The 21,131-nt window shown below is 46.0% G+C and overlaps 1 protein-coding gene across 2 annotated transcripts in view; it reads right to left on the bottom strand.

Moving 5' to 3' along the window:
* The window catches only part of POLH (DNA polymerase eta), a 158,228-nt gene that overhangs the window by 67,898 nt on the left and 69,199 nt on the right, over window positions 1-21,131 (bottom strand). For both annotated transcript variants that reach the window (XM_086926021.1, XM_086926022.1), the window contains exons 9-10: window positions 6,066-6,189; window positions 5,475-5,540 (exon numbers count right to left, since the gene is read on the bottom strand). In XM_086926021.1, coding sequence (XP_086782147.1) covers window positions 5,475-5,540; window positions 6,066-6,189 — 190 coding nt within the window. The remainder of the gene's footprint in view (window positions 1-5,474; window positions 5,541-6,065; window positions 6,190-21,131) is intronic.

Genomic DNA, 21,131 nt, shown 5'->3' with positions numbered 1-21,131 from the left:
GGCAAAGCAAATGGTTCTGTTCTACCAGGGACTCACAGAAAACCTAAAAGATGTCATCGCTCAAGTTGAACCCCAACTTACGACATGTGCTGCCTTCATTGATTTGGCCTTACGTCTTGACCACAGACTACGAGAACGAAAAGGAGAACAAGGAAGAAAGGACAGACCAGTACTTTTGGGTGAAAAGCCAGCCACTGGGGAGAGGCCTGAAGGAAAAGCAGAACCAATGGAAATCGGAGTGGTACGGGCATCCTTAACCCCGAGTGAAAGAGAACATCGCCGTAAATTTGGGCTCTGCCTTTATTGTGGAAAGAAAGGACACTTCTTAAGGGAATGCCCTGTGAAACCTAAGGGGGGGTCGTTACCGTGCAGGACAGGTGGCAGTGTCCACAGTTGAAAAGGGGTCGGAAAACTCCAACGCTTGAGTTTACCAGAAGAAAGAAACTCGAGCACTCACTTCATCCCTTCAGTGACGGAAGAAGACTACGTGGGAAATCACCTGTTCTTTCTAGATATGGAGTTGTGGATAAACCACAACCCCAAGAACATTCGAGCTATGATAGACTCCGGAGCCACTGGCTGTTTTATGGATCTAGCGGAAGCCCGGCGTTTGGGGGTAATTCCTGTTACCAAGTCTGTTCCTGAGGCTGTCTTTGCGGTGGACGGGCATGAGCTGGAATCTGGCCCTATCAACCAACATACGCCTGAATACGAGATGTGGTATGGGAACTATCATAAAGAAAATATACCCTTCAACCTCATTCATGCCCCTACATACGGGGTAATATTGGGACTTCCTTGGTTGAAAAAACATGAACCCACCATCCGTTGGACGGATCAGACCTTGCAGTTCCGCTCCGCTTATTGTCAAGAACACTGCCTTCAAGAGGATTCGCGACCTTCCATGGCTCTAGCAGCTACTCATCACATTTCCACGGCTGCAGAGAAAGATGTAGCACTACCTCGTTGCTATCAAAAATATTAAGAGGTGTTCAGTAAAACGAAGGCTGAAGTGCTCCCTCCGCATCGTGAATACGGCTGCCGTATTGATTTGACGCCGGGGTCTGTGATTCCCTGTGGTAGGATCTCCGCTCTATCACAACCCGAAACTGAACATCTCCGGGAATACTTGGATGACCTCCTTAAGTTGGGATTCATTAGGCCCTCCAGATCTCCAGCGGCTTCCCCGCTTTTTTTTATCCCTAAAGCAAATGGGGAGTTACGTTGCTGCATTGATTACAGGGCATTAAATGCCATAACAATAAAGAATCAGTACCCGCTCCCATTGATACCAGTGTTGTTGGAGCAAGTGAGATCCGCCACCATATACACCAAATTGGACCTGAGAGGAGCCTATCATTTAGAGAGGATGCGAAGTGGCGATGAGTGGAAGACCGCTTTTAAAACACGGTACGGGCTTTTTGAGTACCTGGTGATGCCCTTTGGGCTCTGAAATGCCCCAGCCTCATTTCAATTTTTTTTGAATGAGGTGTTAAGAGACTTTTTAGACATCTTCGTAGTCGTCTACATTGATGACATCCTGATTTATTCTAACGGAGAAATGGAACATCAACAACATGTCTGTCAAGTCCTTCACGCCTTACACCAGAATCATCTGTATTGCAAGTTAACGAAGTGTGAGTTCCATGTCACCACTGTTGAATTCTTAGGAGTTATGCTCACTCCTTCAGGTCAAGTGATGGCGGAACGAAAGATACGTGCAATCGTGGAGTGGCCGAGACCTCATAACATCAAAGACATTCAACGACTTCTTGGTTTCGCAAACTTCTATAGGAGGTTCATCGCTCACTTCTCTGACATGGTAACTCCACTTACTAAGCTAACCAGGAAGAACACTCCCTTTGAATGGGGTTTAGCAGAACAAACAGCATTCGAACGATTGAAAATTGCTTTCACTACTGCACCGGTGCTAACCCATGCTGACCCGAAACTCCATTTTGTGGTGGAAGCGGATGCTTCCGAACTGGCTGTTGGAGCAGTACTCTCCCAAAGGAATGAGAGTACCGGTCATCTCCATCCCATTGCCTTCATGTCTCGAAAATTGAACATCGCGGAGCGCAACTACACCATTGCGGAAAAAGAACTGCTAGCAATCAAAGACGCCTTCGCAGAATGGAGGCATTGGTTGATGGGAGCCTCTCAACAAATTACGGTGTACACCGACCACCGTAACTTACAGTTTATGCGAGCTGCTCGTCACCTTACTCCTAGACAACTACGATGGATGCTGTTTTTTGCCGAATTTCATTTCATGGTTACATTTCGTCCAGGTTGTGACAACCGGAAGGCTGATGCACTCTCGCGTCAAGAAAACAGCCCAGCGACGACTGTAACACCTGAGAAAAGCATCATTGATCCCAGAAAAGTGGTGGGAGTAATACACACAGAGGAGTTTCTTCACAAAGTCAAAAAAGGTATTCAAACCTTTTTCTGGAAATCATGGATCCGCCTACATCCGGAGTGGAAAATTCGACAAGGGTTGCCAAGAAAGGGCACACAGCTGCTCCTTCCTACGTTAGCCTTAAGACAACAGGCTTTTCAATGGTGTCACGAGCTGCCATGTGCCGGACACACAGGAGGAAAGAAAACATTGGAGAAAATGCTATGCATGTACTGGTGGCCTACCATTCGTCCTGATGTATTTGCATGGGTACAGCGATGTGACACTTGTTCTCAGGCCAAGAGTGATCATCGTCCGACACAGGGACTTCTGCAAAGTATGCCCACTCCTGTGAGTCCTTGGGAGAGCTTTTCTGTGGACTTTGTGGTTGGTCTCCCTAAAGATCAGGGGATGACAGCTATAGTGGTAATTGTGGACTACTTGACTAAATTGGGTCATTTCGTTGCATGTAAAGGAGTCCCAACTGCCAGCCAGCTTGCCCATTTATTGCTCCTTCATGTAGTCCGGTTACATGGACTACCAAAGGTTATTGTTTCGGACAGGGGAGCCCAGTTCACCGCTAAGTTTTGAAAAGTCTGGTGTAATAGGTTAGGCATAGCTTCTTCCTTGTCCACCAGCTTTCATCCCCAAACAGACGGTCAAACCGAAAGGCTAAATCAAACGCTCAAGCAATACCGGAGATGTTTTGTTGATACTACTACTGAGGCATGGGTTGACTGGTTATGGACTGCTGAAGTGTCATATAATGATGCTATGCATTCTTCCACTTCCTACACACCGTTTTTCTGCACCTACGGGTTTCACCCTAGATTCGCCCCTTTGAGTGTCCCATCCTCAGAAGTTCCAATCCCTCAATTGCAGGCACGGTTAGTGCAGTTGCGGGAAAGTGTGCTACTAGCGAGGAAGAATCTTGTAAAGGCTAAACTGAAATATAAGGCACAGGCTGATAAACGTCGGAGGTCTTGCCCTCTTTACAGCAAGGGAGACTGGGTATGGTTGTCCACTAGACATATCCGCTTCCGCAAATATAGTGTCTTCAATCCTAGGTTTATTGGCCCTTATCGGGTGATTCGACACATAAACCCGGTGGCTGTGAAACTGAGCCTTCCTGCACATTTCAGGATTCATCCAGTGTTCCATGTGTCGCTACTCAAACCAGCGAAGGGTCCCCGTTCTAAAGCCCCTGCGCCTGTGAAAGTCCAACAGGATGTTGAGTACGAAGTAAGGAGTATCTTGGACGCACGTAGGGTGCGGGGCAAGCTCCAGTATTTGGTGGCATGGAAAGGTTATGGGCCGGAGGAAGACTCCTGGGAACCTGTTGGTGCTATTCATGCCCCTAGACTGGTTAAGAAGTTCCATCTGTCTCATCCGGGCAAGCCTGGTGGCAGTCAGTGAATCTTGCAAGGGGGGGTGTTCTGTCAGGATTCCCCGGCCGCTGGTAAATCACTGCCTGCAGCTCGAATCTGTACCGGGCATGAAAAACTACAATTCCCATGATTCCTAGCGCGGCGCGTAGGAATGACGATATGCGACCAGGAAATGGGATATTACGGCGGTAGTGGAAGACGCCTTGCCGATTATTCCTTCCTGGCGAGCAAGTAGGACGGCTCGTGTGACTTGTTCTTCGGTTGGTGCTATCTTCAGTAGGCTGAGGTAAGCTCACGCCGGATTGTACTTCGGACCCGTTGGAATATTAGGTGGGGCTTAGGAAGCGCCCGTTTCGGTTGCTGAATTTCCGATTCTTGGGACTCTGTTTTCACCACCTTGTGGATTACTGGGGAGGGGCTTAGGAAGCGCCCACATCGCGTTTGGCGAGCTTCATATTCAGGTTTCCCCGATCAAGGGGGGTGCTTGTATTTTGCTGAATTATAAACTACTGTTTCCGTTATCTCCAACTTGGTTGGGTTCTACTTTCTGGTTGGATACTGAGGCTAAGTATCCTTGTACTTGTGGAGAAGTGTGGTTCATGCTTTTCCTTGCAGAGACGTATCTGCAGGGGAGCTAAGTCCTTAACAACCTTTCATTTATGCTGGGCTGTTTTCTTTTGGTTCTTTGTTCTTGGATTAGTACCCTAAAAGACTCCCAATCTAGGTGGTTGAGATACGTTTAGGGTGCTTTGTGCACTTACCTGTACTATATATTGAACTCCACATCGGAGGGGATGTTGTTTTCTTTTCACTGGACTGAGTGACAGGTTATGTGAATTCTTGTTGGCCTTCAAGTCCTCTTCCATTTCTCAGTAGGGTAGGTGTTTAAACGTTCTTCCTCATATACTGTGCTTTTGAACCCTATCCATAGAGGCGGGCAGGAAGGGGCATATTTATGGTCTTCTTTATGTATTTAAGCAGAACTGTCTGGGAATTGAGAAGACGCCTGTTCTGTCACTCTTCGTTCCAACATACCTGTATGATCTTTCAGGTGGGTGACAAACATAATATATTTGGTAGAGAGAATTTAGGTCTAGAGTAACTCTCCCATTGATCCCCTGCTTTATATATTCACAGGTTTCCAGCTCCAGCCGCCCAGCTGTTCCCCTCCGGACTGCCCTACTTTTTCCCGCGCTTGATCTCCTTAATAGTCTGTGTTACTAATAGCCAGACTTGGGATGATCTAGAGGTGGGCCCCTTTACAGCATCAATCCAATCCTGAGGAGCAACGACGACAGGCCTGACATCACCCTTGAACACCAAAATCATATTCCCAAAACATAATCAATTGAGACACAACCACCTAACTGAGAATAGGGATCACATTACCCAAAACACATCACAAATGAATTCATACTGTAGTCAGTGACAGTAGCCCCTAAGCCATGTCTGAACTCGCCAGACTGCCAAAAACAAAATATGTGCTGAAGTCTGAAGTTACTCAACAACTATGGAGGAATAATACCAATAAATGTGGCCACTCACACATGCGTACTATGTAGGTGGAGCAGAGCATTTTTCCTACACCTTGGACCCAATCCCATTTCTTGTTTACCTGCAGCTGGAAATGCTGTCAATCTAGGATAAAAGAGCAATCGCACATGCAACAAAGAAACATTCCTTACATGTTCTCGGTCCTTCTTCAGTCTTTCTTCCAGCTCCTGTGCCAACTGCATCAGCCAATACTGCACCTAGAAAGGAGAACATAGATCTACATGGAAAGCCAGTCTAGGAGAGAACGCATCACACATATAACAACAAAACTGGAAAGAGAAAGCATAGCAGGACGGAGCAGGATGGTGTAACATGCATGTATGAGGAGCTGTAGGAAGTTAGTGTATAACATTGCGCATAAACAGGTTCTGGAGAATAAGGACCAGCACAGGACATTAGAGAGGAACAAAGCTGAGCTATTAATCTATAATATGGTCAGACAAAGGAACAGATGAACAAAGTAACTGATTCAAAAGCCTCTTTTTCTTGGAATGTCCCTCGAGAATCCACCAGGGACCTCCATGGAGAAGAGACAAGCCATCACACCTTGCCTGGCTGGGTGGCAATCTACCAGGGGCTGAGATTACTAATACACAGAAGGCAACACAGATCGCTCAGGGGAAGGCCTCTTCCTCATTCTATAAGGCGCGTCAACAATGCTCACTACACATCACCCAAAGACCGATCAGCCACAGAAGCAGTTGTGCACAGAGCATTTGTACCTGCTCTCGCGTGGATAGAGCAGTTTTCCCCGGGAAGTTCTTGCTGCAGCCAATAGATTTCGGCAGCTGCCTTGGCTTGATCTGATCATGGTCAATCCCTCTGCACAGATCATAGAGCCAGGACCTGAAGGACAGAAAAGGTCATCAGTTACAAAAGGAAGAGGAGGACAAAACCGGCCAGCACCCACCCGAGCCTGTGTCCCAACCATTGGGCTCTGGTTTTGTTCCAGGGCTTAAAATACACACCATAACTAGACTAAAGGATATTGCTGCAGGTGGAAGTGGAGTGGTTTGGAATTTTTTGACACCTGAATTTGACAAAGGGTGAAAATAGCTTTAGTTTACGGAGATGCCAAAAGAAAGCTGGTTACCTTCTCTGGCTACACAGAGGCCCAGTTTCTCATAGTAGCAACTCTGTATCCAGAGTTTCGCCTTGCTAAGGAGACCAGGAATCATCAGCGGAAGCCAGAAATGAACTGGACATTGAAGCTCGACAGCCTGGAGTGGGTGGGGAGCTGGATGTAGTAAGTTGCTGTCTGATCATGGAAGTCCGTGATCTGGAAACAACAGCCCTTATTTGGAGCAGGAACCTATGGTTGAGAGCCAGGGAGCAATTTATCAAAACTGAAGTAATGAACATTGTGAAACGAGTCATGAAATTGTATAAAAAGACTCTACACATCAGAGTACCGGGCCACCCAAACCCAGCACGCCACATAAATATATGTATACATTTCTAAAGCTCAAACCTAGTCAAAAGACAGCGGTGTAAAGGGACAAAAACAGGCAGAACGTCAACGAGTAAGAGGATAAGTAGTTGGGTTGTGGATGGTTAGAGCCACGTCACTTAAATAAAGACTATCACAAGTTTATCCAGAGCACAGTGAATGCACCCAACTGCATGCAAAATGTGATTTGTATTGGAGAGCTCTGAGCATGGTCTCTCAACCTCACAGCAATTCACACAGTTCCCAAGATGGGATTTCACTGAACCAGATTTAATCAATTAAACATTACATTTTTGGGGGGCCTGAAGTGCCGAACATTCGGTGGATTGATTTTCAGATAATTTGAGCTCAATGAAATACAGTCTGGCTCAGATAGGACAGGGGCCTTTGTTGCATGTGAATATAGAGAACAATGTATTGGAGTTATTCCAGCTCCTGTGCAAGGCTTTAATGCTAGATCAAAGAACCCGTAGAGAGTGAACTCTACAAAGAGCCTTGGCTAGCCTGTGAGAGGTTAGAGAGTAGAAGGTGTCCTTAGTATGTCCTCCCATGAACAATATCTATCATGCACATACAATGACACACCAAGAGGTTGTACCGGGTCCTCTTATATCAAGAGAGGGTGTGAATCAGAATGAAGTATTTTACTATACTTCAGCTCCCTACTGGGGGTGTTACCTTTTGTGAACTACAATAAGGAGGGGCCTGATGATGAACTAAGTCACTTGGGTGGGTGAGGGCTACCGTCCTTTTTAGGAAACACACCCAGTAGGGAGTAGTAAAAGTAGCAAAAGATTCACTTGTTCTTCGCTCTCTCTTATTAGAAGAGGACCGGGTACAACTTGGTTGCGCGTTATGGTGTTTGTGTAATCGGTAGCCATATTCAGTGCTAAATGACAATGCCCCCTGCCCCCGGGGTCACTGCCCATGACCTTTACTATACTGTGTAACATTACACTGAATGAGCAAATCATATGGTCACTTCCTACTTTATACCTCGAATACCACTAAGCAATCTCTCTTTTCCCAAAGTCACAGAAAGGCTAACGTTGAACTGATGGAGATGAACGCTTACAAGCCGCAGAGTGGGTTTAGGGCAGAAGTCAAAGCTTGAACGGATTTGTCTTTTCCTGCTACTTGATCAATATTGTATTTATAGACAGGTTTGGGGAGCCCGGATGGCACTTTAAAGCGCTAGATGCGAGGCCCAAAGAATTTAATAGCGATCCTATTCGTTAAGAGGGAGAAGAGAGCCAAAGCGATGGGCTATGGCCCCAGGAAGGCGTATTTACCAAATTAGATCATAAGAGGATGCCATCTTCCCGTGCAATAAACTCTCCAAATCCTATGAAATGTAGAAAGAGGGAACATTTCATTTATGAAGAGGACCACTACCAAACTTAGGGAACTGCGGACTGGGCTCAACTGACAGAATACAGAAATCACAATCAGCATACTCAGTAAAACAGATAATACATATTACAAAAGCCTTTTTAATTGTAAATATTGCATGTCTGCATTACAATGAGTCTCCCATGTGTTAACAGAACCACTGCACTACAATGTTGCAGACTTGCTGCAGCAGCACTTATCTGTGTTCACTTCATCTTCCTCTTTATCCCTGTTATGGTCAGCCCTGGCCCCATCTTTCTGTAACTCCGCATCCTACTCATGTTGGTCTTGCCTCCTCCTAATTTTGCTCTTTGGCCAACCACTCTCTGTGTTTTCATTTTTCTGTATTGCTGGTCCATGTAAAGGACATGCCCTCCCTGCCTCTCTTCTGACCAGCTCGCCCACAGCTGACTCAACTATTCTGCTGAAGAGGTGCACTGGTCCTTTCTGGACAGTGGAATTGGATTAGTATCCGTTATGTTATGGTATGTTAAAAGCAATTTATAAAGCGCACGTTCACCAACGGTTTCTTGGCGCTAAGCGGGGTCGAACAGTTGCTGGGACAGTAAATGGGGATTTCAATTGTAGACCTGAACAAATAACCAAGTTTTGAGAAACTTCTTAAACTGAGTATAGCAATTCGGGTTGAGGGGGGATGGCGGGGAGAATTCCAAAATTGTGGTGCCGGAGACGAGAATCTTAGACCCTGTGTTTTTTACGTTTAAATGGACAAAGGGTCCCCAGATTAATGTTTGCAGAGGGTAAATCGCGGGTGAGAACTTAGCGCCGTACTTTAGATGCAATGAAGGCCGGACCACGATCCGAGAGGGCTTTGTGGATAGTGCAGCCTAATTTAAAGCCTTGAGAGCGTGGCGGGTAGAACAAGGACCAAACGTTCCTTTTACGGATGGGGACCTCATAAACAGGCAGTGAGGTGGAGGATTTGCTCCGATTAACAAGGAGACTCCAGGGGCTTACGCTGAACGGTTCCTTAAGCTTCTATACCAAGGATTCGAGAGAGTCATTGGATCCAGGCGATGCGGGTATTTGTGTACCCTTGATATATTTGACGGATGGTGCTACTTTTGTGAGTGAAGAATTAACTCCATATATATCTTGACCCTTGTCCTGATGAAGCCGCAAGAAATTAATGGCTGAAACGCGACTGCGTCGACAAATTTAGGAGTTTAATTATTTAGAATTTTTCCATAGAATAAGGGCGCCTATAGAGGAAAGAGAGAAGAGGTGTGATATCTCATGCGCAGAGAGGACTTCCTCAGAGTGTATTACTCAGAATAAGGAGTGTACAACTATCGAAGTTATATTTAGGGTTTTCTGTAAATGTTGTATATATTGTGTATATGTGGTCGACATATGTGATTGTGATTTATATGTGACTTTATGTTTTGGTATATGTTTTGTATATATTACGTCTGCTGTACAAGTATTCGATTTTGCACCTAGCCCCATCTTAACATGTGTATTTTATAGAATCATGTATAGTTTGATGTAAGAAATGTGTAAACGTCAGGGTAATTGATAGTGCCTTGTACGAAAATAAATAGTTGATTGATCCCTCCGTACTTTTTTCTATTACACATCTTTGATGTTCTATGTCCAGGTATAGGAGGGTAATTCGGGCATTCCCCTTCTATTGTTATTAATTTAAAGAGACAGCGTTGGGTCACGGGAAGCCAATGTAAGTTTTTCAACAGAGGCTACACATGGTGAGATTTAGGTTGGCCATAGCCATAGCGGCTTGGTTCTGTACCAGTTGAAGCCAACCTATTTGGTAAGCTGGTATGCCAGTATACAGGGAGTTAGCATAGTAAATACGCGACATAAACAGGGCAAGTATAACTTGAATCCGAGTCTCGATGGTTAAATATCTGCTTATTTTACGAATTCTCCGGAGATGAAAGAAACAAGCAGAGACCACACCACTTATCTGTGCCTTCATCGTGAGGTCGTTGCTAATCACAATTCCCAGACTTTTAACCAAGCTGAACGGAGATGGAGGGCATCCCAGTGAATATGGGCAAAAATTGGAATTCCAGGGATTCACTGGGCCACCGGTGAGAATCAGCTCGGTTTTGTCGGGATTCAACTTAAGGTGGTTAGTATTTATCCAGTTACTAATAAATATCATGGTAGACTGGAAGCTTTCCGTAGACGAAGGAGAAGAGTCAATATTAAACACTAACTGGAGATCGTCAGCGTAGTTGAAAGTAACCACCTCTCTCTTTTGAAGGGTCAAAATTAAAGGGAAAATATACAAGTTAAAAAGGAGGAGAGAAAGCTAAGAGCCCTGTGAGACCCCACACGTCAGTCTCCTTTTCTCAGCAAGAAAGCTAGCAAGACGAACTGCTTGAAAACGGTCACTGAGAAAGGAAGATATCCATTTCAGTGGAAGGCCCCGGATCCCCGCGCTCTCGACCCGGTTGACCAACAAATGGTGGTCGACCGCATCGAAAGCAGCCGAGAGATCCAGAAGTACCAGAGCTTGCGTGGAGCTACAGTCGGCCCCCCTTCGACATTCATCAAGGACTACTAAAATGACAGACTTGGTAGAGTGTTCGGGTCTAAAACCGGCTCGGTGTGGGTCAGGTAATGTGACTGCTCAACAAAAGTGCTGAGGCAGTTGGCCAAGTGGGCTTCCAAGATGTTTCCCAAGAAGGGCAGCAGTGAGATAGGGCGAAAGTTGCTGGGTATAGAAGGATCGATGCCTGTTTTATTTAAGCTAGGTACAACTTCTGCACTCTTAAACAAGTTGGGAACAATGCCCTTAGTGAGGGAATTATTGAGAAGCGACATAGGGGGCTCAGGACAATGGAGGAAAACTTCCCGAAGGATATGAGGAGGGCAGCTGTCCGTGGGGAAGCCTGAGCAAACCTTCTTATGTAGAGAGACAAAAACTTCTTGGGTGAGGAGAGGAAATTGATCGAGGTGGTAAGAGTTAGTGTGTGAGCCACTGGGATCTGACAATGCAGAGGACGGGGGAATACTGGATTTGATGTTAGCAATTTTTTCAATAAAATAAGTATTAAGGGAGTCACAAAGGGATTGTGACGGAGTGGGCTTTGCTGTACCGTGATCAGGTTTGACAAGTTCATCTACTATCGTAAAAATGTCCTTAGCCTTATTAGTGGATTCCAGGATTTTAGACGAAAAATATTCAGGTTTAGTCCTGAGAATGGGGAGTTTGTAGTCCTTAAGTGTGACCATAAAGATGGTCTTTTCATGAGGGCAATAGTTCTGCCTCCACTTCCGTTCGGTATGTCGCAAAGCCAGTTTCATTACCTTCAGATTGTCAGAGAACCAGCGCTGTGCGTCATGGGGCCTCTTATTTTTAATTGTCTTTCATAGGAGCAAGACTGTCTCTGGCAGATTCCAACAGAGCATTAATATTTTCCGCCTGGATGTGAGGGGATGCAATCAAACCAGAGTGCTCGATGCAGCTAGTATGGTGCCAAATTCTTTGGTATCAACCAGACTCCAATTCCTGGCCATGATAGTGACTGGGGAAGAGACTTTAGGGGTAGGAATACTCGGGTTGGAGAAGGTAATAAAATGATGGTCCGACCATGAGCATGGGGAAATTCGTAGGTCGGCTAGCTCTAGATTGTCGGACAAGACCTGATCTAGGGTGTGTCCCTTAATGTGAGTAGCTTCATTGATATCAAGGTAATCAAGTGGGTGAAATGGACACTTGTAACAATTCTAAACCATTGGTTAGAAAAACTATGGTATCCTCAAAAAACCCAATGTGTGCTGGTGTTGCGGTATATTTCTTTCATCCGCCCCTACATTGTGGTTTTCGGCAGTTATCATCGGATACCATAGAGAATGTGGGTGCCTGCCTCATCCAGAGGCTCCTCTGGTCTAGGTTTGCAGTGTCCAGAGATGAAAAAAGAAATGGTGCAAAAAAAGTGGAAAACTGGTAAAAATAAGATCAACACCTAAGAAGATTTTTAATGTATTGGTGGAGATCTTATATTAAAATTAAGTAGGTACTTGTCCTAGATCGGGTTACTGGATCTAGAAGTGTGGATTTCCAGAAGGTGTCGACATGTTTCAGCCCCCTTCGGCTCAACGGAGTCTATGGGGCTTTCGTCAGGACAGGGTGGACAAACAAACATAGAGAATCTACTCACACTATTTGTGTGGTGATCACGGGTTGATTATATGGTGGATCAACATTTGCCACTTTAGTCTTATTAACCTAAAAGAGAAAATAGACACAAACATATTGTACAAGGATCAATATCCTACACTCTCACAATAATTTTGGAGCAGGGGAGGGCACCGTAGTGAGTTAAAATTAAAACTACTAGATGAATGCATATTAGCCAAGTTAACATGAGTGCTAAACACGTTGGAGTAAGACCTGGACAGGCAGAGAAAAGAGGGAGGCGAAAGTCAATGATAGATTGAAATAAGGGATACTGCGATGTTGTGGCAATAAGCAGGATGTGACTTGGTCAAAGTAGTGAATTAACAACATCACGTAAGGTTAAATTCTGCGTTCGGACATTGATACCAAATTGTAAACAATATGCCAGAGTATTGAATATTATCACGTTAGCAAAACTTATTCCAAACTGGATAAGTGGAGAATCCATGAAAGGTATCTAGGTAGTTGTTATTTTAAAACCTAGCGTAAAGTGGTGCAGAATGGCGCCTGGACCCCTTTGTGGTTTGGAAGTTGCGCAAATAAACGCTGGAAAGCAGTCACTCGAAAGGTCCTGTTTAAGACTTACCCCGGTTTTGGAGTCTTAAGCTTCCTTCGGGTGGGCCCAGAGCTGGAAAGAGAAGGCGAAGAGAGAAGTGAATCTCCTTACCTAAAGGGAAGAGCGTACTTCCCTGATTAGTGAATGCCGCCATTACCCGCGTGTGTCGGAACCTTCGCCGCTTGTGCTGACTCTGCCCCCGGATGTGAAGCTTTCAACGGGAGGAGCGTATTTAGCGGAGTTTTTTTGAAAGAACAGCTTTATTGACTCGAAATGAAAACAAACAGTTTTAATACTTGTTGACTATCGAGAGGCAGCTAACATATGTGAAGAATAAACACAACCTGCATGGGTACGTTGTTAAAGGGGTAATATAAGTTACAGCATTGATGCGCTGTGAATGACATAACGATTTTGCTCAAATTAGATAACGAGGTGCAGTCAAGTAAATATGGTGAAATAGTAATATCTTTTTTGGCTGCATGTAGTGCGGTAACAGAGCATAGTCATGATGTTTTGAGGCAACTCGATCAGTTGTCGAAGAGGGGAAGACATGAGTGTTAGGCAGCATGCAGAACTGGGAACAGGGTTGTAATTTCTTAGAGTCAGATGGGTTAGTGGGCAGCAAAATGATGCCATGGGACATTGTCATTCAGACCCGTGACATTTGTTCTCAAACGGTCCACCCACCTCTGTGAAAGCTGTTCTTTCAAAAAAACTCCGCTAAATACGCTCCTCCCGTTGAAAGCTTCACATCCGGGGGCAGAGTCAGCACAAGCGGCGAAGGTTCCGACACACGCGGGTAATGGCGGCATTCACTAATCAGGGAAGTACGCTCTTCCCTTTAGGTAAGGAGATTCACTTCTCTCTTCGCCTTCTCTTTCCAGCTCTGGGCCCACCCGAAGGAAGCTTAAGACTCCAAAACCGGGGTAAGTCTTAAACAGGACCTTTCGAGTGACTGCTTTCCAGCGTTTATTTGCGCAACTTCCAAACCACAAAGGGGTCCAGGCGCCATTCTGCACCACTTTACGCTAGGTTTTAAAATAACAACTACCTAGATACCTTTCATGGATTCTCCACTTATCCAGTTTGGAATAAGTTTTGCTAACGTGATAATATTCAATACTCTGGCATATTGTTTACAATTTGGTATCAATGTCCGAACGCAGAATTTAACCTTACGTGATGTTGTTAATTCACTACTTTGACCAAGTCACATCCTGCTTATTGCCACAACATCGCAGTATCCCTTATTTCAATCTATCATTGACTTTCGCCTCCCTCTTTTCTCTGCCTGTCCAGGTCTTACTCCAACGTGTTTAGCACTCATGTTAACTTGGCTAATATGCATTCATCTAGTAGTTTTAATTTTAACTCACTACGGTGCCCTCCCCTGCTCCAAAATTATTGTGAGAGTGTAGGATATTGATCCTTGTACAATATGTTTGTGTCTATTTTCTCTTTTAGGTTAATAAGACTAAAGTGGCAAATGTTGATCCACCATATAATCAACCCGTGATCACCACACAAATAGTGTGAGTAGATTCTCTATGTTTGTTTGTCCACCCTGTCCTGACGAAAGCCCCATAGACTCCGTTGAGCCGAAGGGGGCTGAAACATGTCGACACCTTCTGGAAATCCACACTTCTAGATCCAGTAACCCGATCTAGGACAAGTACCTACTTAATTTTAATATAAGATCTCCACCAATACATTAAAAATCTTCTTAGGTGTTGATCTTATTTTTACCAGTTTTCCACTTTTTTTGCACCATTTCTTTTTTCATCTCTGGACACTGCAAACCTAGACCAGAGGAGCCTCTGGATGAGGCAGGCACCCACATTCTCTATGGTATCCGATGATAACTGCCGAAAACCACAATGTAGGGGCGGATGAAAGAAATATACCGCAACACCAGCACACATTGGGTTTTTTGAGGATACCATAGTTTTTCTAACCAATGGTTTAGAATTGTTACAAGTGTCCATTTCACCCACTTGATTACCTTGATATCTACCCGGGGAAATAAATGGACATGTATTCCTCCTCCCTACCCTTCTGATTATTTAGCTTCATTGATATACTGGGTGTAGTTCATACCTGTCAGTAGGTCAGTAAATTCCGCTGAGTGAGGGCTTTCCGGTACGTTATTAAATCGCCAACAATCAATACTTTGGCGTGATTTATGGCCAATTCAGCAATACCCTCACTCAGTAGCTGCGAAAATGTAGGCATAGGGACAGGGGTTCTATAAAATACGGCACAAAGGAAAAGTGGTTGGATTCATGTTTAAGCAAGAGGTAGTCAACAAGTGGGATACGTATTGTAGCGAGTGAGGTACATTTATACTTCTGTGATATTACGCTGCCACCCCATCCTCCAGTTCTGTTCTCTGGCCTATTGGACTGGAGGATATAATAGTTATCTGGGATAGCTGCTAAAATGTCAGGGCTAGACTCAGCCATCAATCAAGTTTTGGATAAGAGAAGTACATCAGGTTTGTCGGTGCCAAGGAGGTAGAAGATCTCAAGTTGGTGTTTCACCATCGATCGGGTATTTAGATAACAGATGGACAATTTCTCCTGTCCCAGACGAACAGGATTGGTTGGAACTTATGAGGGTTCGCTACGCTTACTAAGGGGCTCCCGAATAAATGGTTTAGTGACGTGTTTACAGTCTTATCCTTTCAAACCTTGGATCCCCAGACTTTATAACTTGAACAGCGTGTAAGGGTCAAGGTCCCAGTCTCCCTGAACGGATTTTAGGTCAGCAGACGAATAGTGAAAGAAATAGGGTGAGTCAGGGGCCCCTGGCCCCGGCCTGCCGCGGACGGAAGCAGACTCTGTGGCGTGTCCGCTGCGCACTCACACTTTTATGTGGCCTTTATGGTCTCCCCACCCGGAAGTGAGAGATTTTCCCTAGCTGGACCGCCAACCACCACCAAGATGGCGGCCGTCACAGCGAAAGACCCTGAGCAAACTGGATTTTTTTAACACCCTCTCCGCTCAAATGGAGAACCCTGGCAGACCGGAGGGTGCAACAAGACAGGTACAACTGTTTTTTAAAATAAAATAAGAAGACTAGGTGGAGGTTAAAATAGGTCATGAAATAAGCAGCAATTTGCTTAAAATTTGCTTAAAGTCAGGACAACAGTTAAAAATACATTAACACGTCTGCAACATTCACCAATTCAAGCGTCCGCTGCGCGCTCACACCTCCATGTGGCCTTTATGCTCCTTCCACCGGGAAGTGAGCGATTTTCCCCAGCTGGACCGCCAACCACCACCAAGATGGCGGCGTCCCAGCCAAAGACCCCGAGCAAACTGGATTTTTTCACACCCTCTCCGCTCAAACGGAGAACCGCGGCGCACCGGAGGGTGCAACCAGACAGGACAAGTGTCCACCTCAAAGGATAAGGCCACCATCTGCGAAATGTCACACAAACTAAATAAAAGAAACCCGTGCTCCAACCCTGGAAATAAGACATGAAGCAGTCCACAAGCAATGTCAAGACAAAGAGAACAATTTTATCAGAAAAACAGGACAAAAAAACAATAAGGGGAACCGGAGACATGATTTTTCCTGATTTAAGTGGAAAAGGAACAAAGCGCCAATGACTAATAGTTGATGGAAGTGGTAGACTGAGATCTATGCACCATTTGACGCAGACTTTGATGGAGCCCTGGTTGGACTTAGCAAGTGGATTGATCCAAGTGAAAGTCTGGAACGCAAAACGTTTTTAAAAAAAAGCATCCAAGTCCTGACTAGGAAAGAGACTTCAGAACTTTGAGAAGAAAAATACCCCCTGAGCGCGGGCTGCATATGAAACTGTTGACGCGGGTTTGGAACTGAGGGCCTGATATTTGATGCTGGGTGGTCCCGTTGGCACTAAGAAGCTTTGGAGAATTCTCTGTGAAAATCTCAAAGCGCCAACGCAGAATGGGACTGAATTTTTTTCGGAGGTGCTGGTGCCTTGGCGGGGGACAAAGCTGAAATTCAATCCGTTGCTGTGATACTGTCAGTCGGATACTTTGTCTCAGAGGTTTCCCTGAAGCTCAGGAGGAAAAGATTTCCAAAGTTGCCAAACTTTGTTCTCAGTGTGTGAGAAAGTGGCTCTATATATACTGGACCAGAATAAGGTAGTGTGTATAGGGTCCACAAAAGGTTAAAGCCAGGTGTGGCTTGGTCGAGCAGTAAGGCAGTACCAGAGGACAGTGTAAAGGATTTGTTGTACACACTCAGCCAGCAAAAGGTTTCACACACTCAAAGACTAAACTCCAGGCCAATTGTTTTTATATCAAATATATAGTTGTTTTATTTCTAGAACCAACAGGTATCAAAATATACTGTTCTCAATATGAGAGGTCTCAGATTAGTACTTTACAGAAAGGTAATACACTTTGTAAACACAATAGGTACAGGGGTTGCACTAGGCAACACAATTCTACACACAATTTAGCATTGAGCTCAATGGGTTTTCCTATATAAACACAGTATATTACTTTGTAGATTACTTTGGTAGTTCCAGGACTGGATCCAAGATTTAGTAAAAACGTTTTAGCTTTAGCAGTGATTTTTCAGGAATATAAAGCTATTTTAAAAGTTCACACTTTGAAACATTTCAACAGAAATCTGGCAATGTTTTCCAATGGGAGAAAATTCAGGTTGCAGGTAAAGTACGATCTTGTTACTTTTGTAATCCAGTACTGGGCTCCTTTGTCCAGCACTGGGGTCTCAACTTAAAACATGTAAGTAATTACGTTTCAGTATTTCGTATGTTTTTTAAAGAACATTTCAAGTTTTCAAAAGTAGACAGAAGAAATTTCATAGAAAAGCAGACAATGGATTCCTATGGAGAAAATTCAGGTTACTAGTAAACCCGGTAAGGGTTCCTTTTGAGGTTCAGTACTGGGCTACAAGGTACAGTACTGGCTTCTCTCCTGATCACAGGAGAGTAATTTGGAATTCGGTTGATTTTATATGAATATTTTAAGTTTCCAAAACTTCACACTTAGAAGATTTTTCGAGTCAAGCCAGTCAATGTTATCCAATGGCAGGTAAGTGAGTTACCGGTTTCCAGGTGAGTACTCGACTGGTGAAGTGAAGGTTCTGGACATAGACTCAGGAGTCGCCCAAGGTCAGGTAGGTACAGTTGGTTCACCTTCAGCAGCACAGGAGCAGCCGGGTGCAGAGGTAGTTAGGTTCAACGTTATCCAAAGAAGTCCAGGGGGCCTCCGGTTGGTGGCTGCTGGCTAGCAGGCCACGCTGCTGTGGGAGCGGGGCTCCTGGTCACTTGCTCAGGGCAAATGGGGAAGTAGGATAGGGCAAAGGTTGCACGGCCAGCGGCACTCGGGCGGCTGGGTGCAGGGTGCTTTTGAGCCGTCGGGCGCTCAATGTTATTCAATTGGAAAGGTAACAAACGAAAAAAGGCTGCAGGCTCGGGGACGGAGACTCTACAGGGCCAACCACCACTCCGAGAGGTAAGTTGGGATCTTGGAACACAGGTAGGTACCCCAAAGGAAGGCACAGGGGGCTGTAGGACGCCGGGGTGTCTTTAGGTGTCGGGAAAGCTTACCCTCAAGCTGGTCGCGGTTGGAGGGGCCCCTGGTTCTGAGTCTGCAGGAGCCGTCTGGTTCGTCGAAGAGTGTCTTTGGGCACTGGACTTCGGGTCCCAGTCACCGGGGGGACGTCCTCGTGGTCTTGGATCACTTGGGCATGGTCCGGGCTTGGCGGGTGCAGACTGGGCTGGTCCAGAGCTTCCTGGCTGGCTAGGGGTGTTGTTGCAGCAGAGCCTCTGCTGATGGGAGTCCCAGTCTTTAAGAGGGTCAAGGCAGGCAGGTTCTCTGGGTGTCCCAAGGTTGTTGTCCGCTGGAGTCGCCGGGGTTTAGGCAGGAGCAGGTTCCAGGATCGACAGGCCTGTAGGGCTGGAGCCAAGTCACTTGTGGACGTCCTGTTAGCAGTTGCACGGCTGGTCTTCTTCTTGATCTTCTTTCTTCTTTTAGTATCGGGATCTTGGTAAGGAAGGTTCAGGGTGCCCCTAAATACTAAATTTAGGAGTGTTACTGGCAGGGCAAGGGCAGGGACCAATGGGTCCCTGTCCTGGGGTGAGTCCACCCCCCAGTCTGCTCCTCTCCTGTGGGAGAGGGGCAGGACTCCCCTCCCCATCAAAAGATGGCCGGAGCCCGGGGTTGTGCTTCACCTCGCCTCCTCTACCTGAGGGGTGGAGTTGGCACCCCCCCCCTTCCTGACATAGTTTTTCCCGCCAGTCTTCCTGCCAGAGTGGGGGTAGGCCTGGTGGGGGGCTTGTTGCCGGGTACAGCAAATGGCCTGGAGAAGCTCTCAGAGGCGGTATGCCTTTGAAGCTTCCCCCTGTCCATCCTGGGGGAGCAGACCTAGCACCTCGCCCAGGATGTGCATTGTTGCAGGCCCAGGAGAACGGGGGGCTCTCCACCCAGGGGTCCAGCAACATGTCTGCTGTGTGGCAGCCTCTGCAGCCACTCAGCCCAGATGTGGATTGTAGGTTCGGTTTTCGGGGGGCATCTCTAAGATGCCCTCTGGTGTATTTTACATTAAATCTCACACTGGCATCAGTGCAGGTTTAATGCGCTGAGAAGTTGGGTACCAAACTTGTCAGTCTTCAGTGTAGCCATTATGGTGCTGTGGAGTTCGTAATGACAACCTCCCAGCACCATATACTCTTAATGGCATCACTGCACTTACAGTGCCCAGGAATGGCCCTGGGCACTGTAGGGGCACAGGGCTCATGCACCTGTGCCCACACTTCTGGCATAGGGCACCCAGCTAGAGGGGTGACTGAAGTATGCCATGGCATTGGGTTCTGTGGGCATGGCACACAGGGATGTGTGCCCCGTCGACTCTTTTTTTAGTTCTGTACTTAAGACACTCAGCCTGCAAAGGCAGTGTGTGGGTGTCAGGGTACAGGGGGTTGAGGGTGGCACAATAAGTGATGCAGCCCTCAGGGTTCTTCTCTGGTTACCATGCCTTGGGTACCTAGGGTACCATTTACTAGGGGCGGACCAGTGGCCAGAGATGCCAATTGGGTTTCAGTTTCAACACAGTTCTAGGAAGGAACACAGGCCCTGGGCACTTGGTTGGCAGCAGCCCAGGGCACACTCAGTCAAACACATCAGCAGTTCAGAAAAAAAGTGGGGGCATACCAATGCAAGAAAGATGGCACAAACTCACACAGTGCCCCAGGAATCACAGGAGCCCAATTCTAAGGCCACCAGGATCTCAGGGGAGGGTACTGACAAATGCTCAGGGTATAATGCAGAGGCCAACAGCAAAGCCCAGTCCAGGTCTAGTTACCCCTGGTCAGCAGAGTACTTCTAATGAAAGGCCTCTTGCAGCTTGTTGTGTCCCCAAGACATTAGCCAGCCAACCCTTGAAGTCAACTTATTTCTCGCTTGTGCAAGAGGGAGCATGATCAGTCCTTCAGGGCTCCTTCAGGTCACAGACACCAGTTCTAGTCCTTTTCGATCTTCTGCGGGTCCAGAAAGTCTTCTGAGGACGGCTCCTGGGGGGTGGTACATTTATGCCAGTCACCAGCTTGTTGGTAGGACTGATGCCTGTGCACTCCCAAACAATTAGGGTAAAAGTTTCCAAGAGCACACTAACCCATTTTTTCAGCAGTCACTGTTTGCTCTACTACAAAGAACACTGTGCTTCACCTCTCAAAATCTAAGATGGGAATCCGCATGGAGAAACCCATCTTGTGCAGTCCCTGTGTGCCCACTGAGAGGTTTGGCCTGGATAATGAGCAGCCCCTCCTCAGAGGTCACTCAAACCCGGTTTAGGGTGTAGCTTTCCACCCCCAGGGTTTGGTGCCAGCCTGACAAAAGCTGGAGCCTTTTCAGGTGTCATCTAACACTTACTGGTGAGAGTGAAGGGCCCTTTTAAAGTAAATTAGGTTCCAGGGCCCGCCAAACTAGTCTTCCTGTCAGAGGAAGAAAATACCTCCCCATTCCCAGGCCATTTCCCTTCTTATGGCAGCAGTTTTCACAACAACCGTCACAGTACCGGCTGGACAGTTGCTTTAAAACGAATACATATTAATTTCTAGGAGCTTCAGGCAGATAATGATAACTTTCTGAAAATTACTTTTCCAATGTATTTAATAAAAGTCTGACTTTTACGATTTGATTCAATATACAAATACGTCTTTGAATGGAGGCTGTAGCTGGTACAGATCAAAT

This window comes from Lissotriton vulgaris, chromosome 6, assembly GCF_964263255.1.
Source record: "Lissotriton vulgaris chromosome 6, aLisVul1.2, whole genome shotgun sequence".
Taxonomy (NCBI): Eukaryota; Metazoa; Chordata; class Amphibia; order Caudata; family Salamandridae; genus Lissotriton; species Lissotriton vulgaris.
Note: the sequence above shows the minus strand (reverse complement) of the source record. Positions and strands in the feature narration are given on the sequence as shown.